At 52.7% G+C, this 19,522-nt stretch overlaps 1 protein-coding gene across 2 annotated transcripts in view; it reads right to left on the reverse strand.

Annotated features, from left to right (window-relative positions):
- Positions 1-19,522, reverse strand: part of ACSS2 (acyl-CoA synthetase short chain family member 2) — a 32,697-nt gene that overhangs the window by 4,702 nt on the left and 8,473 nt on the right. Inside the window, exons 3-14 of one of the 2 annotated variants that reach the window (XM_086760689.1) lie at positions 10,088-10,179; positions 9,448-9,551; positions 9,078-9,150; positions 8,191-8,266; positions 6,672-6,786; positions 5,118-5,156; positions 3,121-3,258; positions 2,705-2,875; positions 1,695-1,828; positions 1,048-1,180; positions 535-591; positions 151-231 (exon numbers count right to left, since the gene is read on the reverse strand). In XM_086760689.1, the coding sequence (XP_086616815.1) occupies positions 151-231; positions 535-591; positions 1,048-1,180; positions 1,695-1,828; positions 2,705-2,875; positions 3,121-3,258; positions 5,118-5,156; positions 6,672-6,786; positions 8,191-8,266; positions 9,078-9,150; positions 9,448-9,551; positions 10,088-10,179 (1,213 nt within the window). The remainder of the gene's footprint in view (positions 1-150; positions 232-534; positions 592-1,047; positions 1,181-1,694; positions 1,829-2,704; positions 2,876-3,120; positions 3,259-5,117; positions 5,157-6,671; positions 6,787-8,190; positions 8,267-9,077; positions 9,151-9,447; positions 9,552-10,087; positions 10,180-19,522) is intronic. The other variant, XM_086760690.1, reaches the window with a different exon arrangement.

A 19,522-nucleotide genomic window follows, 5' to 3' on the forward strand; every position in this document is an offset into this window, starting at 1 on the left:
ATGGCAGTGAAGGGAACTCCTGCCACCCAAGGGGGTCTTCTTGTGTGGACCCAGAGTAGGTGGAGATGTGTTTATGGTACCAGGAAGGTCCCAGAGCTCACAGGGAACCAACCCCACAGGGGAGGGTGGGGAAGATCAACCCTTCTTTACCAGGTAGCCTTCTGCTTCTCCTTCCAGCTCTTCCCCCGACTCATTCAAGATGGCAGGGACCACACCGAAGAAGGGAAACGTCTGCCATGGGGACCAGAGAGCAAGGAGACATGAAAGTGAGCCCACACATTCAAAACCCCGTGAAGCAGAGGGAGTGGGAGGCAGAGGAAGGGCAGCTTTGGAGAGGCTGTGGCAAATGGGGGCTCTGAGAGCAGCTACGTGGGGCCAGGCCTGGGATTTTGGGTGGTGGCCACCTCCCCGCATGCACCGCCGTCCCACGACCACCCAGGCAGGCTGGTAACCACCAGGCCACGGTACAGAGAGTGCCGGCTGCTGCCGCAGAGCCTCGCCAGGGTCCCCAGGGAGGAGAACAGCAGTACTCACAGCAGAGCCTGGCTTCATGGGGGTGGCGGCAGGGAGGGGTGTCAGCATGTGGCCACCCTGTGAAGAGAGGCAAAAAACAAGAGAGTTTGGGCCGTGCCAGCCCGTCCCACAGCTGTTCACGTCGGTTCTGGTCACATCATGTCCCAGTCAGACACAGGCTGCTCGGGGCTGTTGTGGAGACGGGGCCTTGGGAAGGACATGGCAGGGGACAGGGAGCTTTTGGGCACAAAGCTTTGGAGCTTCTGGAGGAGAGAAAGAGGTGGGGGACAGCAGGGTCCACAGAAGACCTTGGCAGGGACCCTTTGGAGAGGAAGGTCTCCCCCTGGAGTCAGTTTGAGGTCCAGGAATGAAACAGAAGGGGAACAAACACTTGCAGGCCACACCAGAGTCTCCTGGGCCAGCAAAACATCTAATCCACGTAGAACCAAGGAAACACTACAGCAAACTTCCAAAGACACCTGTGGGGAGCACGAGAGAAAGAGAGGTCCCAGGGGCACCCAGGCCAGGACTCACTGTCTCTGTCTGCCAGAACGTGTCCACAATGGGACACCTCTCTTCTCCCACCACGCGGTAGTACCACAGCCAGGCTTCAGGGTTGATGGGCTCGCCGACGCTCCCCAGCACCTTCAGAGACTTCCTGCTGTGCCTGCAGAGAGGAGGGGGCTGGCAGGGGCTCAGCAGGCCACAGAGAGCAGCAACTGTGAGAGCCCGCTGCACAGCAGAGTCTGCAGGAAGCCCTGAGCCACCCAACATGTACTTGGGGCATGCTTCAGACCCTTCTTGACCTTCTTCCTTGAGGGAAGAAAGGAGACCTCTGTGATTCTGCTGCCTGCCACTTGGCTCTGCTCCTTCCCTTCCTTGGGCCAAGGAGCAGCATGCGGAGGGGCCCTCTGCCCAGTACACCTCTGTGTGTGAGGAGCAGGGAGAACCTGCCATCTCTGAGCTTAGCGGCAGCTTACGGTCAAAGAGGAGGACCTGCCCAGAAGGCCATTATGAAATTAGTGCTGGGACTGCAGAAACAAGGCAGAAGATCCTGGTCTGTTCAGAAAATACACTGGGGAAGCTACTGCTCAGAGAGGAAGCTGAGGCCCTTGGTTCCCCACTGGAACCCTGGCTGTGCCAGAGCCAGGGTTCCCCACACCACTGGGACTGGCACTCACTTTTTGACGGGCTCCTCCCCGTGCTTCATCAGCAGCCGGATGGCTGTGGGTGCTGTGTAGAACTTGGTCACCTTGTACTTGTCAATGATGCTCCACATTCGCCCCACATCCGGGTAGGTGGGGACACCTTCAAACTGAGCAGGAGACAGGGCGGTGACACAGCCATTCCTTAGTGCCACTGACCTGCAGCACCTTCCCAGGCAGGAGTCGTCGAGAGCACCGGGGAAGAGCAGCTGGACCCTAGCATGTCCTTACAGGAATGCTGGAGGCACCATGCAGCGAATCCAGCCCAGCCCAGGGACCTCTCTTCCTGCTTCCTTGGGATGGATTCGGCATCACCCCACCCTAGGTGTCCTAGCAAATGTCCCCCGAAACACCCCAGCAGCACAGGCACTTGGGTGGCTACCACAGTGACACAGTCCCACCAGCCCAAATGAGGCTGGCCACATGGTAAGGGTGAAAGGTTCAAACACAGTGATAAAACCACAGCCAAAAGTACCAAGAACCCCAAAAAGGACTCCCTCAATGTGACAGCGATTTTCCTGCTTGCATTTCCCCTGGGAGTCTTGGGCACAGGCCCCTGGCTCCCTGATCTGGATACAAGCTACAGCCGTACGCTGCCAAGGGAGTTACAGGCACAGGAGTTAAATGCAGGCTGTCAATTCAGCATCAGCAGTGAAAACATCGCTCCCTGCTCCTGATCCAGCTTTCGCATTGCCCTGCAGCAGCCCTGGCTCCCCTGGTGCACAAGGCTTGGACTTCTAAGGGAAAGAAACAGGGGAGCACTTGAAAAATTAACCACCCAAAAGCCACATACAAGCCAGCCCCCCCATCTGCCACCAAGCAATCACCCGTGCCCTCCTCAGGGACCGCCACCCTTCCTCGCAGAGCCCAGGGCACTACACGCAGGTGAGAAGCAGGCTCATCACAGAGCAAAGCAGAGATGCAGCCCAGCAGCATCATCTCCGCTTTCTTGGAGGAAAAGCACCCAGCTGGCACCCAGCACTTACCAAAACACTAGTTGCCCCGTTCGCCAGGGGTCCGTAAGTGAGGTAGGAATGGCCCGTTATCCACCCGATGTCGGCTGTGCACCAGTAGACATCCTCAGGTTGGTAATCAAACACGTATTTAAATGAGGTGGCAGCAAAGAGCATGTATCCACCCACCGTATGCAGCACACCCTACAAGGAGAAGGCACGCAACCGTCAGGGGAAGCTCCCACCAGGGCCCTCACCCTCCCAGCCCACCACCAGTCCACGGAGCTCAAACAGCAGCTGAGCGGGAATGACCAGCACAGCCCCTTTCCCAAGACTTCAGTGGCTCCTTTTCTTACAGGGGCCTCCCAGCGTGGCCCTTACCAGTTCCCACAGCTGAGGTGTTGCTGTGGTTCAGCCCGGCGCCACGGGCAGCAAGCTGGGAAGCATACCTTGGGTTTCCCAGTTGAGCCGCTTGTGTAGAGGATGAAGAGTTCGTCCTCCGAGTCACACCACTCGGGCTCGCACTCCGTGCTGGCACTGCTCATCAGCTCGTGCCACCACATGTCCATGGCTGGGTTCCAAGGGGTCTGAGAAAAGCAGAAGATTAGAAACAGGCCTGCCCAAAAGCAAGAGAGGGGGAACCAGGGGTGCAACCCCAATCTTGCTCCCCTCATGGACCATCGAGGCAGATGTTCACAGCACAGAGCTCTTCTGCCCCAGAGCTGTTTGCTGCAAACCATGCACCAGAGCTGCAGCTCCCACTCCAGAAGCTCCTTTTCTCAGCCCACAGCCACGAGGAAAAACTTTAAACACAGCCTGGCTGCAAGACCTGAAGCAGACTGTCCAAACCACGGGTAACGCTGATAAACCTCTCTTAGCAGCAGCAGCCAGGAGAGGGCCTGCAGCAGCAGCTGCTCGGTGCTCTCACAGCGAACAGGCTCCTCCTGCCCTCCTGGGCTTCCTGAGCTGCAGCCCACCAGCGAAGCAGCCTCACAGCACAGCCATGCACCCACCGGCCCCGCAGAGCTTGCGGGGATCCCCGCAGCAGCACGGCCCCAGACAAACGGGAACACGTTGGCCTCACGCTGCTTGGCCCTGCAGACCCGAAAAAAATGTGTTATCTGGATTTTAAGGTAATTACCCTGGTAAGAGGTGACTGCTCCAGCACAGAACCACCCAGCACTGACCACCTGAAGGAGCTGCCTGAGGATGGCAGAGCCATAACAGAGCCACCCACGCTTGCGGCTGATGAGCAGAGGTCACCCCGAGAGTCGTGCTGGCTGGCTGCCTCTCCGGGGCGGCACGGCGCAGCGCAAGACCTAACTCCACCTGATCTTTCTGCCCTTCCTCAGAGGAGCTGGGTGGCAGCTGAGGGGACAGCACCCCCCAGCCTCAGCACAGACCCCCGCTCTCCACACCCCTGCAAGGGCAGGCACGCTGACCCAGCCCTGCAGCTCCCAGCTGGGGACATCTCCTCCTTCCAGAGCTGGAGCCCGTTGCGCAGGCACAGCCCGCAGAGTCCCCACGGCTCCCTCAGCCGGGGTGCACGGAGAGCAGCCTCAGGGCCACACGGTCATCTTCTGCAGCCCTGAAGATGTTCATGGGTCATTTAGAGGCACTGGGACCCCATGGCTCAGCACACGGGTCCTGCAGATATGGCACAGGTGACACTAGCTGCTTGACAGCCTGGTGTAAGTAGCTTTTCCACCTGGAAAGCTCTCACGGATCCCCAGAGCTCCTGGCTTTACCTGGTGAAGCAATTTCCAAGCCTGTCCCACCAGCAAGGTACCAGGTCAAACAAGCCCAAGACAGGCTCAAAACAGCCCATCCAACAGTTGCTTTGGTGCATCCCTCCTTCAAGGATTCCTCAATTTCAGCACCCAACTTCCAGAGCCCACAGAGGAGATCAGACCCATGGCACAGCACGTGGCCCCTGTGGCCAGGCCTGCCTCTGCCTGCGTGCTCACAGGGTCCTGAGGCTGCGGCTCCTTGGACGGGGCAGGCAGAGTCCACGCGTTGGGTCTGGAGCTCCAGGTCTGCTGCCCACGGCACGCCGCTGCAGCCAGGAAGCTGCGGGCGATCCCTGCCAGCCTCACCAGAAAGGAAGTAGGTTGCAAGGCGGAGAGGTGAACAGTCATCCCAACGCTGGCAGTACATCCCAGCGGTTCTGTGTTGCCCCCTGTCAGCACGCTGACATGCGCTCAGGGGTTTTTACGGACGCAGATTTGTTTCCAGCAGCAAAGCTGGCGGCACTGCATTCACCCCGACACCGTGAGAAGCTCTGGCCAAGCGGCAAGTGGTGTCTATCGCTAACATGCAGCTGCTGGTAACCAGTTAGGAAGGCACGTGTGGCCGTGCGGAGTCGGAGCGGTTAGAAGGTGGAACACTGAAGGGAGAGGCGGAAGGGAGGTGCCACGAGGAGGAAGGCAGTGCTGTGTGTAAATACCTTGGGATGGAGTCTCTGTGAGCTCTCAGTCTTTTTTTCCTGTTAAAAATCCACAAAGAGGGTGTGAAAGTCGAGAAGCGGAGGATCCACACCGGGGTTTGCAGGCAGGGAGCTGGAAGCCCACAGGCTCGGATGCTGGGAAACCATCCCAACAGGCTGGAGAGCACTCAGATCTGTGGCCAGGCCAGGAAACAAAAGCCTGCCCGTTTCCATCACCTTCCCTGGGTACCCACCGCCTCCGCAGCAGGTCGGAGAGGGCAACCCCTGCCCGGAGCCGGCACACAGCCCACAGACCATCCGATAGCATTGTACAAGCCAACAGCACAGTAAAAATGTGCTCACAAGAGAAAGCAATCTTTAATAAAGTGCCTGAACAAGTAGAGCAGCAAGAGCCAAGGGGTAAAAGACTCTCTCCAGCCTCCTCCCAGGACATTCTGCACAATAACCTGACCTCACTGACAGCAGCCAGCGCGGGGACAGGCTCCTCTGCAACTGCCTGATCGGTAAACCTCACCGAGGAATGCTGGTGTGCTCCAGTTTTCCCATCCCTTTGCAGTTACCCTGCCCTCACAAGACAACATGGCCAGGCTGGCAAACACCAAGCAACACCCCAATAAAATTAACGCAGCTGAACGAGGAAAATAAAGTCAAAGATACAGAATCTGCTGGACTTCTTGCTCCAGGGATGCGCACAGACCATCACTTCTGAAAGAAGAGCCCAAAGCTCAAATGCGCTCCCCAAATACAACCCATTTCTGAGCAAGCAGCACCCTGGGGATAACCCAGTGCAAATAATCACCAAAGACACAGGGAGAGAAGACAATTGCAAGACCAGGAGCTGCTGCAGCTGAAGGCAACCTGCCTTTTAAGCGGATGAAGGCAGCAGGCAGCCACCAGGCACAGCAGGACTGCACGCCAGCCTCAGGAGCTCAGCAGGCAGCCGCAGCTCCACGACACCTTCTCCTCCTTCACGCCCGTCTCGCCACATGCCTCTGGCCCACATCCTTTCATCTGGTTTCAGTTGCAAGGGAAAGCCCCAGCCCTGACAGCTGACACAGTCATCATGCCAGCTACACAGAGAGCGCACTGTTCTCAGCACATGATTGTTGTCATGCTGGGGGGCTGTGGTAAACCCACGCCACGAGCACAGATCTGTTTTTCCTCTCCTGCTTCCACTGTCACAGCCGCAGTACAGGACGGCGTTGGTCTTTGCACAAAAGGGGAGATAGATACAGGGTTAGGAAGGAAAAGTCCTTCACTGGGCAGAGGAAAACAGGCATCTTGTCCTTGTGCCAGTGCCTTTGGAGGACGTACCCCGCTGTGCTCTCAGGGGTTAGCAGCTAGCGACGGTGTTAAAGGAAGCAGCAGGGAGAGGGTCTTGGTAAGGCAAAGGAAGCATTTTTCAGACCACTCACAATGCAACAACAGCAAGGAGGGGAGAACACAGGAACAGGAGTCAGGGAACAGGAGCATCCAGGGAAGCACTGCAGTGGTTTTACATCAATTGATTTGCTGGGCTTAGGTCCATAGCAATAAAATCCCCCAGGAGCATACCTGTACGTCCTGGCACAGCCTTTTGAGAGGGGGAGACTTGCTGCATGCCCCGTCCACCACTATGTCTTCCCTCCCCAGATGCTTCACCACGATGCACTTTTTCAGAGGGGAGCCCCTGTAAAAGGCAGGAGCTGTCACATCAGGCTGCTCAGGGGAGGGCTGAGCCTGCCCTTCGGGGGCTTTACAGGCAGCACCGGAGGCAGAGCAGCGGCCCTGAGCTGCTTTTGTTGAGCCAGAGCTGCACACAAACTCCAGGCACACTGTGAACTGCCAAGGGACACCAGCCACAGGAACAGAGCCCAGAGAACGGGAAAGGTCTGCGCACAGCTTACTGGGGATTTACCAGGTTCGGTTCCTACGGAGGAAGCAAGCATCCCACAAGCACCTCTCACAGGTCGCTACTGGGGAGATTCCTTACAAATCCCCAGTTTATCCACCTGTGACCACAAACAAGACCTCCCACAGCACCAGCAGAGGCTGCCCCCATCCCTAGGCGTAACCAGCTGTCTGATTCAGAAGGAGGAAAGGCTTCCAAAGCCAGATTATACATCAAGAAAAGCGTGGGTGTTTGTCCGCTCACGAGGGCCAACACAGCCCACCTCCAATGCCAATAAAACGACCTTATCTCCCTTCAGCCCTGTCGGGGTACCAACGCACCGTCTCCATCAGGTAATTCCCAACTTCGGGGTTGGGAACTCCCAAGACGCTTGCTTTTACAGACATATAAACTTATGTTTTCAAGTTTCAGAGTTTCAAATACTTTTAAAGAGTTTGAATTTCTAACATGCAGACTATCTGCCCTAAATTTTCATGTTTAATCTGACTTACTGACACACATTCAGTCTCATACAAGCTACACAGACACCGTGTCTGTAAGTTTGGCAAAGTCATTTCACCATGATTATTTCCCTTTCTGTAAAATCTGATGATACATCTGCCTATCTTTTTATGGTTTACAGTATCTCTGTTAAGATGCTTAAAAGAAATAAAGTGGCTTCACCATACACAGGTGCACAGTCAGGTCCTGATCCCATGCACATGTTGGTGCACGTCAACTGGAGTGCCTGTTCCTGTTCACACAGCCATTTCCCAAACCTGAATCGTTTCTGGTTTATTTAATTATTGTTGAATTAGCGGCTTTGGAGCAAGACTTAAGCCTCATCTTGACGTGCCCCACGGCACTGTGTCCAACTGTGCATAACTGGTATGGTGGTGCATTATCCCCTCCCACTCCAAGAGCTGCTGCTATGGAACTGGGAGATCTGCCACGGGCCATAACGATGGTGGATCATTCTGCTTCCAGCAAATCTTCCCATCTAATATGTGGCTCTTCAGGTCAGAATAGGCAAGAGGAAAGTTAAAAGAAACTATTTTTAAGATGAGGGAGTTGAAGCATGACTTCTGAAAGGCTCATGAATGCAGTGCAGCTCATGTCTGACCTGCAGCGGAGTCTGCCCACCTATGAAAACTTCCATTTGTGCAGGAGCAGATTCCAACAGCAAAGGGAATCCAAACTTACTTGTCTTTACATTTCTGGAGGGCTTCATCTGCAATCTGCTTCAAGTTGATCAGCTTGTCTCCTCGATAAAAGGCATCTGCAAAACGGTATGGAAAACATTAGAAGGGCTTCGCAGCCAAGGCAGCCTGGAACAGCTGGAAGCAACAAGCAATTTCAGGAGGGCAGAGCAGAGCTCATGCATTAGAGGAAGGGAAAGCAGACATGCAGCTGATGGGAAAGGTTTCCTAATATGCCCTTTTAGCCTAGAGAAACAGATGCCAAGAGAAATGACGAAATTCCTTCCCTGGGAAGGGTTCCAATTTGACCTGACAAGTCTCTTGGGAATATTCTGTGGGGAATAATCCGACGCGGCCAGAACACAGATTGAAAAGTTTAGTGGGTCCTTTCCACACCCTGGACCTATTAATAAAAACATTGGCTTTTGCACTATTGGAAAAAACAGTTGGGGAAATGCAGTGGGCTTACATGCAAACACTGCCCCTCTCTCGATCCCTTGCTTTACAAGGCAACAGTCGCAACAGAAATTTCCTTGAAATTGGGAAGGGAGGGAGTTCTCATTTTAGGATTGCCTCATAAATGATACATCTTGCAAACATCTGGCTGATTTCAAAGGGGAACATGGATGAGAAGCGTTTGGAAACATCTAATTAGCAGCTGGTGACATCATACTTTACAGGACAAAGTGGGCAGGCTGTTTTGATGCTTCACTGTACGCTCAAAGTGGAAACCAGGACTCAAGCACAGCTACAAGCAGGGCATCCGCCTTGCAGCAGCTCAGCTGGAGCACTACCCTTTCCTCTTCCAATTCCAAGTGCGTTTGGCTTTTCAAATAAAGAGCTTCCACACCCGCAACAGTAATGGCTCAGGGGCACAGAAGCATGTTTCACCTGCCGTGACGAGGAGGGAACAACCGCAGTTGAGAATCCGCTCACAGAGAGAGTCTGCAGAGAAACCTGCAAACTGAAAAGATCACATAGCCAAGTCAGCAAGGACACACGCACACAAAAAAAAAAAAAAAAACAACCCAAAAAAACCAACAGCAGCAATTGTGCAGTTCACCCATGGTGAATGATACCACCAGGCACTGATGGAGAGAGCTACAGGAGCTCATTCTGCAGTTAATACAGAAGACGGCTAGGAAATTTAGTTTCTATCCATCTCACGGTTAGCACCCATCTTTTTCTCTCCTCTCCCTCACTCTCCTGAAAACAAGAGCTGCTCCCTGCCAATAGCTCAGAACTGAAAACTTGTTCCTACCACAATGGAGTGCAGAGCTCCGATCCTGGCGCAGGCCAGCATGGCTACAATCAGCTCCAGGATCATCGGCATGTAGATGGAAACCCGGTCTCCTTTTTTCACACCTGTGAGGGAAAATGAACAGGGCATTTGCCAAAATGAACACATCACATGTCAAAAGAACAGGACAGAAAAAAGAATGCTTTTAAAATCAACATTTCTATGCACACAGTGAAACTTCAGCTGGAGTTAGAGCTGAACCCGCCTTGCGTTTTGCCTCTCAAGCCCCATGGCTCTTGTGAGACGACTGTGATGAACACTCCGTGTTCTCATCAGACACGGCCCTTGAAGGAGGCAGAAATTCAATCATTGACTGCTGCTACTGGAGAACCCCAGAGCAGGAAATTTTGAGCACAGATTTCTTCCTTGTACAGCTGGCACAACCAGCATTGATTAGCTTCACAGATGGAGACAGAGATGAATCTCTGAAAGCTTGCTGGGGCAAATCTGCATCCACCCTGCTTTACAGCTGTGGGAGCAGACAGAGAAGCGAAGCCTTTTGCACAGAATTACTCAACAGACTGGCAACCATGCAAAAAAATGAACCCAATCACCAAAACCCTTCCCAGTATCCAATGCTACTGTTGCTTCACTCACGCACCTTGGCCGCGGAGGACGTTGGCGAACTGACAGACTTTGTGTAGCAACTCGCTGTATGTGATTTTTGCGGAATCCCCAGGTTCATTGCCTTCCCTGGAAAAGCAAGGTAATATTGGTTACAATACAAGCATTACAAGGTAATGGTGACGCTGCAAATCCAGAGGTACTTACCGCCCTGGACAACACGCCCTCATCTGCCCTTCTGGGCACAGAGTAACCAAACCCCAGAAATCCAATCTTGGACTAAAGTTTTCCAATAGTAGGAAAATTGAGTCCAAAATCTCCATCCCTGTGTAGATCGCTACACCTGAAAGCAATTGAATGCACGTAGTGGAAATACACGGTACTTTCTGAGAGGCAAGAAGAGTCATAGAATCACAGAATGGTTTGGGTGGGAAGGGATCTTTCAAGGCCATCCAGTCCAACCCCATCAGGTTGCTCAGAGCCCTGTCCAACCTGGCCTGGAATGTTTCCAGGGATGGGGCATCCACCACCTCTCTGGGCAACCTGGGCCACTGCTCCACCACCCTCAGTGTAAAAAATTTTTTCCTAATATCCAATCTAAATCTACCTCCCTCTATTTTGAAACCATCACCCCTTGTCCTGTCACACCAGGCCCTGCTGAAGAGTTTCTCCCCATCTTTCCTGCAGCCCCCTTCAGGCACTGGAAGGCTGCTCTAAGGTCTCCTTGGAGCCTCCTCTTCTCCAGGCTGAACAGCCCCAACTCTCTCAGCCGGGCCTCACAGCAGAGCTGCTCCAGCCCTCTGATCATCTTCATGGCCTCCTCTGGACCCTCTCCAACTGGTCCAATGTCCTTCTTATGTTGGGGCTCCAGAACTGGATCCAAGGCTGCAGGTGGGGTCTCACAAGAGCAGAGTAGATGGGGAGAATCACCTCCCTCGACCTGCTGGCCATGCTTCTCTTGATGCAGCCCAGGATGTGGTTGGCTTTCTGAGGTCCAACAGAATCAAAGCTGAGGGCGCACAGGCTCAAGAGCAAGCTGGGATTTATGGCATGGCACCCCTCCTCACATGCAGTTTTGCCTGCAGCTGTGTCTGCATGAAACATTGCCCAGCGTTGTCGTGCAGCAACACCCAGCCCTGAAATACCTACCACCTGATGGACTGGGGTGGGATGCCAAGGGCTGTCTTATTCTCCAAGGTCATATATAAATATACCCGTGTATATTTGTTCAGAGCCGCGCCTGCTCTGCGCTGTGCTCTCTGTGCTCCTCTGTGAAGCAGCTCTGGGCTCCAGCAGCTCAGGGGCCAGTTCAGCGGGACCTTACCATCAGCCACACCGATGGGAAGAAAAGCCAAGAGCTGCACCCGGAGACGGAACGGGGAAACCACATCCCTGGGGAAACGGTTTGCTGCCAAAGTAAAAACCAGCTGATTTTAATGTGACACAACGCTTCAGCCATGCAAACAAGGTGGCACTCCCAATGGATGAGGAGATTAATGGAGAATCTGAAATGACTTCATGCTCGGCAGAGCAGCGGTTTCCCACAACTGGGAAGGAAGGAGACGCTTTCCCAGCTCTCTCCCCAAGGCAGCCAGCACAGAAACATCAGTGATCCAGGAAAGAACAGGGGTATCACTCCCAGCTGACAGTCCCCCTGGAAAAGCGTGCAGCCAAATAAAAAACACCACCAGTGCTGGGGAGAAGCCGGGAAGCACTTCCACGCCGCGTCCCCCCTTAGGACTGCAGCCAGGCTACGTCTAACTCGGGAACAGAAACCTCACTTCTTTACCATCTCAAACAGTCCAGAGCACGCAAAAAGTATGTACTGACTTCCAGCTAAAATTAACCGCTGCTCCCCCTTCCCCCAGCAACACCAACAGAAGGCAGGCTCCTGTGACACATACATGCACAAAGAAACACCCTCATTTCTCAGATCACTCTACGCCATTCTGCATCAGGAAATAGCGACCACGCACTCCAATGGCAGACGCAATCCTGGCGGAAACTGTGTAAGAGTTGGGAGAGCCCCACCGTGTGGGAATGAGAACCAGCGTCCAAGCGCAGGTGGCTCAGCCCTGGCATCCTCTCCTTTCCCCGGCATAACCAAAAGCATCACTTTGAGCTAAATGACATGTGAAACCCTCAGATGAGATCCCTTACAGCAGGGCTCTCAGCTATTTAAGAGAAACCAGGAAACCAGTGAGTTTCCTTTTTGATGTTATTACTTGAGGCTCAAGGATCCAAGAGCTGATTTCAGTGCTGGACCGAGCAGCGGTAACTGATCTGGCTCAAAGGAAGAGCACCTTCTGTTGCATCTGGCTGCTCTCCCTCACCATGCAGAGGTTTTCCTTGGTGCATCTCCACCGCAAGCGCAGCAACGTCACAGCTCGCACCGTACAAACCTGCTTGGGTCCAGATGTGCTATATCACTGCCTGTGCAGCTCTGTCCCGCAGCGATGAGCCTTGCTACGAAAAGATCTCTTAAAGACAATTACAATGCTTCCCAATGCAAGCCGGAGTATCCCAGCCCACTAATCCCTCACCCGAAGATCTCTGCGCTGGGGTCTGTGTGCGTGCTGTCTGGGGGCTCGCTGGGCGCCGTAGGCGAAGCGCTGTTTTGGCTGGCGGCAGACGTAGCCAAGGACACAGCAGAAAGCACACTGGTTCCTCGTGCGCGGGAAATCAGGTTTGCCCAGGAACTCGGAGGTGCAATACCTGCCTACACAGGGAGAGGAAAGCTTTGCTCTGCGTGCAAAACCTGGGAAGCCTTCAACAGAAGCCCTGCCATCCTGAGTGGAGGGGGGAGATGGCAGCCAGGCCACACCAAACTGCAGCTTCTCGGGTAAGCAGCCCTGCGTACCCTCTATGGGCAGAGCTACGCTGCCTCCCGCACACGGTACCTGTGAGGGACACGGACCTGCCCGGAGCAACTGGTGTGAGGCACTGCTCAGACATCCCTGCCCTCCCTGCACACAAGAAGTGCATCTCAAATACACCACGTCCTCCTCCTCGTCAGGCTTTGGGAGGCAAATTCAGGCCGAGGAATGCATCTAGGCCTGTCTTCAAAGCCAGCGCACACAGGGCGCTGCAGGAGAAACGCAGAGCAAAGTCAAAGAGAAATTACAACTTTTGCAGGGATTTTCAGAGGTCCCTTCCATTTATTCGCGTGACTGCGAAAGAGCTCCGCTAGCATCAGTAGGGGAAACCTCAGGCTTCAGATTTTAAGACAATTTTGCGCTTAATGGGAAATGAGTCACGTCCACGTTTCTACAGACAAAATGTCTCCTTTCACCACGTCTCCAGCAAAGGCCTCCGAGCAGTCTCTCAAGAACAGGCAATTGCTTTAAGTCTCCCTGTGTCTGAAAATAGTCCGGAGTGCCCACAGCTACACTCAGCGGATGACAGCAGCACTCAGCGATTGCTCCGTCCTCTTCTCCGGCACAAAAGCCCAGAGAGTTATGTATTTTAGAAGGGGCATTTAAAGGAATGCCCACTTGCATGCTACCGAGTACTCTGCGTCAGAAGCAAGCCTGCAAACTCCCGACAGCAAAGTTCTGCGAGCAGCATCTTCCCTTCGGTGCCCGTCGGATACAAGCAAGAGCTGTCAGGCCTGAGCCTCTCCTACAGGCTCGCTTGTCCAAATTAAACTGAAAAAGAAATCAAAATAAAATTTAAAACCTCACACTTCTGAAAACATTACCGTGGTGCTCACCTCCATACCTACTACAGCATGCAGCCCAACATCCCCCAAATAGATCCTTTTTTGAGAGCTGGCGATGAAAATAGCTGGCAGTGGCACTGCTGCCATTGCTGGCGTGCAATCTTTGATCTAACAGCAAGCCTTCTTCCGAAAGGAAAAACCAATTTTCAGCTCCCCAAACCTCCCAGACACACCATTAGATGAAATATATTGGGAAATGCAGTTTGAGCCTGATGTTTTCCTCATCTTCCTCAAACAGAGTCCTGCATCTAGCAGCTAGAAATCCCAAATTTCACAGTATCATCTGGGTCACAGCAGGAATGTATTTGAGTATTTTAGCACTCGAGAAGCCCAGATGTGCACAGAGAAGCGACAGATGTGCAACCGGGAACCTTCCGAGGCAGGCTTTCTCCTAGAAATCAGTGTTTTGTTGAAAAAATCAGGTTTCATGCGAAGATGACAGCTTTCTAACTGCCTGCAGCCAATCACTGCCAGGACCAGCCAGCCCGAGGGCACCAGGGACCACCACCACCGCGGTGTGCAGGACGGTAGTGCCCAGCTCTGTGCAAAATAGATCCCTGTCAACATACTGAGAGCAGCACAGGCTTTGCAGAGCACTTACCGTAGTGCTCCCTTCTGCCAGCAGTTAAAATAACAGGCTCTCCGCTTCTCAAAAGGCACCGTGGCGCACACAAGCCCCATGGCTTTGGTGGCCCCACCAGCGTCTCAGCAAGAAATGATCACACGAAGTCACTCTGGGCAGCGGAGAAAGAAAACTTCAGGTGGGAAACCTGAACACTCGTCACCTTCGTGGGATAACCACGCTTACAGGAGGCTCACGGACTGACTGCCCACTCAGCTGGGAGATTGACCCTGGAGATGCGGAGCCACAGAACCATTTCACCTGGTGTCCACGTAGCTAACCCAAGGTTAAGCTTCCCACTCAGACCACGTAGGCTAGCAAAAGATTTAGTATTGTACGTACATCGTGTAGCGGTTTGTAGGAATGGCAGGGATTTCTTCAGAGCCACATTAACTCAAGCGTTGACCCTGTGGAACAGTCAGGGATGCGGAGCAGCAGGCTGGGAGAGGGAAGCGGTGGCCAGATGCACCCCTGGATATTTGTACCAAAGCAGGTTAAGAAGTTGCTGTGCTCTGCCAAGCATGAGGGCTGACTCCAGGACTTTTCAAAGCACTGATCTGCTTCAACTGCTCATCACATAATCAAGCGAGCCTTACGCTGCCCATCCTAGCGAGCCAAGCCCACCTCCACCGTAGGACAACGGGAAGGACGGAGGGACAGCAACTTCTCAACCTGCTACAGCTTGGTGGCCAAGGGGATGCACGCTTCCCAGAGCACCCAAACGTACCAAGCAAAGCTGACCTGAAAATGAATCAGCAACACTGCTGGGTTTCTCTCTTTCACTAGATTCCTAAATAAAAATTATTTGCATAACCTGTTTTGAGTGATGGATGAACACAGCTTCCCTGTGCAATGCTGCCTCAACATTTGTAGGGAGCAGCAGGAAGCACAGGCTGCATGAGTGGGAATTATGGTTTTCAAGGTAATTGCCGATGATAATTGTGGTTTACAAGGGTTATAACACCACTGAGAGAAGCTGGTGTACAGGAGAAAATGATGAAATTAAGCCGAGCAAATGAAGTGTTACAAGTGTTCAAGATCTGCCAGGCCACCTGCAGATCCTCAGTCAGACACAGAAAAATCACCGAGCAAAGCAAACCAGGACACAAAGCCAAAGCCTGTCTGACCCCTGTAAATGTCCCCACTGAGGACCAAAGGGGCTGAAGATCACCTAAGTCTCTCCTCTAAGCTCCTGTGACCACATCACCCTCAAAGAAAAGCATTAACCCAAAGTTAATGGGTTAACCTTAAGCAAGTTCCCCATCGCAGCTGGGGTGTGGGACACCTGGAAGGTAAGTGTTCAGAGCAAAGCAAACCAAGTCAAAGCCACCAGGTTTCACTCCCCAGCTGGCAGAGAGGTGACAGCAGCCCACAGAGCATTTTTGCTTAGTGCAGGAAAAAGGCTTTGTGTTTTAGCTTCACCCTTAAGAAAGCATGGATTCCCAGTTTGAAGAAAGTGTTGGAAGAGGGAAAGAACCCTCTCCCAGATGATGCAACGTCACAGGAAGAATTTGCACAGCGGGGAACCACAGAAAGTCTCCCGTAAAGTAGCGATGGGGACATGCTCAGAGCCCCACATCTCTCCTGAGCATGGGACCTAAGCTGGTCCATGAGAAGCACGGGATGGAGACAGCAAGTTCTCCAGCTCTGGCTCCACCAGCAGCCTGTCCCCAGAGCACGGTACGGGGCGAAAAGGAAGGAGCCTTCCTCTACCGCAGGCTCCTGCAGAGCAGCACCTCCTCACGTGCAAGGTCGCTGGGGGCGGCCAGACTGGCTCATAGCTTCCCGACCCAGCCGGTGTCCAGAATTAGAGCAGCCCAAATGCCAGGCAGAGCTTGGCAGGGATGAGCCCCTGCCATCTGGGGAATGGGCTCACGCGTGTGCCGCATGGGCAGCGAGAGCCCCGGGCCTGTCCGACACCTGCACTAGCACGCACGGACTGCGTGCTCAGCTACCACGGCCATCAGCTGCTCACAAACCTGCTGCTGCCATTTGGCCTTGGCTCTTCTCAGAAGACCCAGGAAACCTGCAGCCTGAAGGAGGGTCTGGCTGGAGACAGCTTGGTAGTTTGGGAACAACAGCCGCCAAAACTGAATAGAATATGATTTCTCCCTCCACCCCCAGCCTTGCTTATCCCATCTGACACAGGAACGTCACTCAAGTAGAGAGAGCCCTCAAACAGGTTTGCAAAAAACCTTCATGAGAACATTTCATAATAACGGGACAGACTGCCCAGCCCTCCCAGGCTTAACGTCACCTATCTCTCACCACAGTGCCGCACGGCAGCAAACGTCCAAAGGAATTCTGGAAAGGCTGAGTGGTTTTCCAAGTAAAAAGTTTACCAGCAAGCTCAGCCCCTGCCATCCCTGCAGTCATGCTCAAATCCTGTTGCATCACGACAAGGATCAAGAAAGAAGAAGTTGTGTAACGAAGGAGCGTAGCCTGGGAGGGGCTGGTGAAAAGGCTCTCCCAGTGTGCTCAGAAATATTTGGCAGCACTGAGAGAACACTGTTGAGTAAACCTGGCAACAGAAATTCCAAGGAAAAGAAAAATCTCATCAATTTAACTTTCTAAAACCATACAGTTAACTCTTAGACCTGCACTAAAACCACCCTATGATGTTCCTCTCCAGTGCCCCCCATACACATAGGTAGGGCCTGACAAAGCTCCACTGTCAAACCATCTCAACTAGAAGTTCATCGTGACCAGGTTCCTACGGCTGTAAAGAAACCCAAACCAGGCCGGCAAACAGTGCTGTGCCATGCCAAAGGAGGAGCCCCGTGCTCTGCAGAGCATGATGCACTGCGTCCAGCCCCCAACACCCGCCCTCTCCAGGCCAACTGGCTCAAAACCAGGCATTACCGTGCCTGTCTTTTACAAAACAGCCAAAACGGTGCGTATTTCTAACGGGACACTGGGCCACCATCTGCCCGATGATCGGGGAATCAGTCTTCTGATCACCTTTAAAAACAGCCGGATGGAAATGCAGCCTACAAAGAAAGCACCAAACACCCTGCGTTGTTGCTAGTCACCCAGAGGAAAAACCACATCAATCTCTGTCCTTCCTTCTCACTAAATACATTCTCAGCTACTCCTATTTGCAGCCTTTCAGAACCTAAGCAGGCACCAGAGGCATCTGCAGAAATATTTATCTTGTGCAGTCCAACGGCTGGTCACTTCACCGTACCCTGAGTGAAGCCTCCAGCACGGAGCCCAGCTGGAGGTGGACACTGCTCCAAAATCCCTTGTTTATTGACCCTGCAGAATTCCCTCCAATTTTCCCACTCACCTGCCAAGCTATGCCCTAAAATCTACTTCAGGCGCCCTTCTCTAGGCTGTGGGATGCTCAGACATCCCTAAAAGAACCAACACCTCCCGGCTTACGCTGCTGCTGGTTCATCAGCCAACCTTACGTTGCGAGTAGAGTCGACGCGATGGAGCGTCTACAGCCTGAAGTCACACCTGAGAGCCAGAACATTTCAGGGTAACAATTTTAGACAAGATAGGATTGACAGCGGTCGGCAAGCTCCTCTTCAAGGGAAATCTACCATTATTTTGCCACATCTGACAAAATAAGGCACTTTACAAGTAACACAGGCCACATGGAAACACCCCGGTGATGCTGTCAGCAGCCGTTCTGCACTGCCAGGTATCTGCTCAGCAGCAAGGAGAATTCAGGTTTCCCAGAGAGGTGGTGGATGCCCCATCCCTGGAAATGTTCCAGGCCAGGTTGGCCGCGGCTCTGAGCAACCTGATCTGGTTGGAGATGTCCCTGCTCCTTGCAGGGGGGTTGGGCTGGGTGGACTTTAACAGTCCCTTCCAAGCAAAACCTTTCCATGATTCTGCAATTCTGCTCCTCTGTGGCTTCACATTTTTCCTACTCGCTTGATATTAGTGACCATCAAGTCGAGATGATATGCAGCAACTCTAATTACGTGATAACTTTCTTAAGTATTTTACAACACAAGAGAACAGCCAATGAAGAAAAATGACAGTTTTTCACCCATTTCATTTAGAGGAAAGTTTAAGATATTTAAACAACAAAAAAAAATTAAAGTCTTTTTTTAAACAAAATGATTACATAATGTTGCAACAGCGCTCACATGCAAGACTTCTGCAGTAGGTCACCAAGTTTGGCTGACCTCCACCAGCACTTCTAACTCTGCGAGCCAAAGCACAGAACGCTGTAGAAGAATGTGAGAGCTTGAAACAAGAGGAAACATCTTAGATGTTTACCATAAGTAATACTTTCAGAGCAGCACCCACTATTTTTACCCGCCCAACCGGAGGAGAGCTTATTTCCAGCACAACACAGCTGATTTCTTGTTGAAACAATTTGCAGTCAGGCCATGAAACGTATCCTGGCTGAAGCTCCTATAAGTAAAACAGACAACGAGCCGCTTGCAGCCGGGAAACTCCCCATTTTGGGAAATACTGCATCTCTGGATGGAGCACATTACCAAATTTTCAAGACCTTCTAGAAACACTGAAAGCCAGGCAAGTTGATTTCACTGGAGGCTCGAACAATATCCATCAAGGCTGTGACAGGAAATTAAACTTTTAATCAGAGTTTTGGTGGATGTTTCAACTTCACGCCTCCGTAACCTCTACAGGTGATGGCCAGATGTCACCTGCTGGATGTCATCTCATTCTACACACGGAGCATCTCTTAGAAGATAAAGAGTGACAACAGGAATCACAGAATGGTTTGGGTGGGAAGCACCTTTCAAGGACATCCAGTCCAACCCCCCTGCAAGGGGCAGGGACATCTCCAACCAGATCAGGTTGCTCAGAGCCTCATCCAGCCTGGCCTGGAACGTTTCCAGGGATGGGGCTTCCACCACCTCTGGGCAACCTGGGCCAGTGCTCCACCACCCTTAGCATAACAAATTTTTTCCTAATATCTAATCTAAATCCAGCTCCGTCTATTTTGAAACCATGACTCCTTGTCCTGTCACAACAGGCCCTGCTGAAGAGTTTTTCCCCATCTTTTCTGTAGCCCCCTTTAGGTACTGGAAGGCCGCTGTAAGATCTCCCCAGAATGCAAAACATGCTTCTCTATCAGGTACACAGGTGGGAAAAAGTAACCAGCAAGGCCATGGACTTTCTTGAGGGATTCTGCTGAAGGT

Source organism: Chlamydotis macqueenii, chromosome 16 (genome assembly GCF_036417535.1).
Source record: "Chlamydotis macqueenii isolate bChlMac1 chromosome 16, bChlMac1.mat, whole genome shotgun sequence".
NCBI classification, from domain to species: domain Eukaryota; kingdom Metazoa; phylum Chordata; class Aves; order Otidiformes; family Otididae; genus Chlamydotis; species Chlamydotis macqueenii.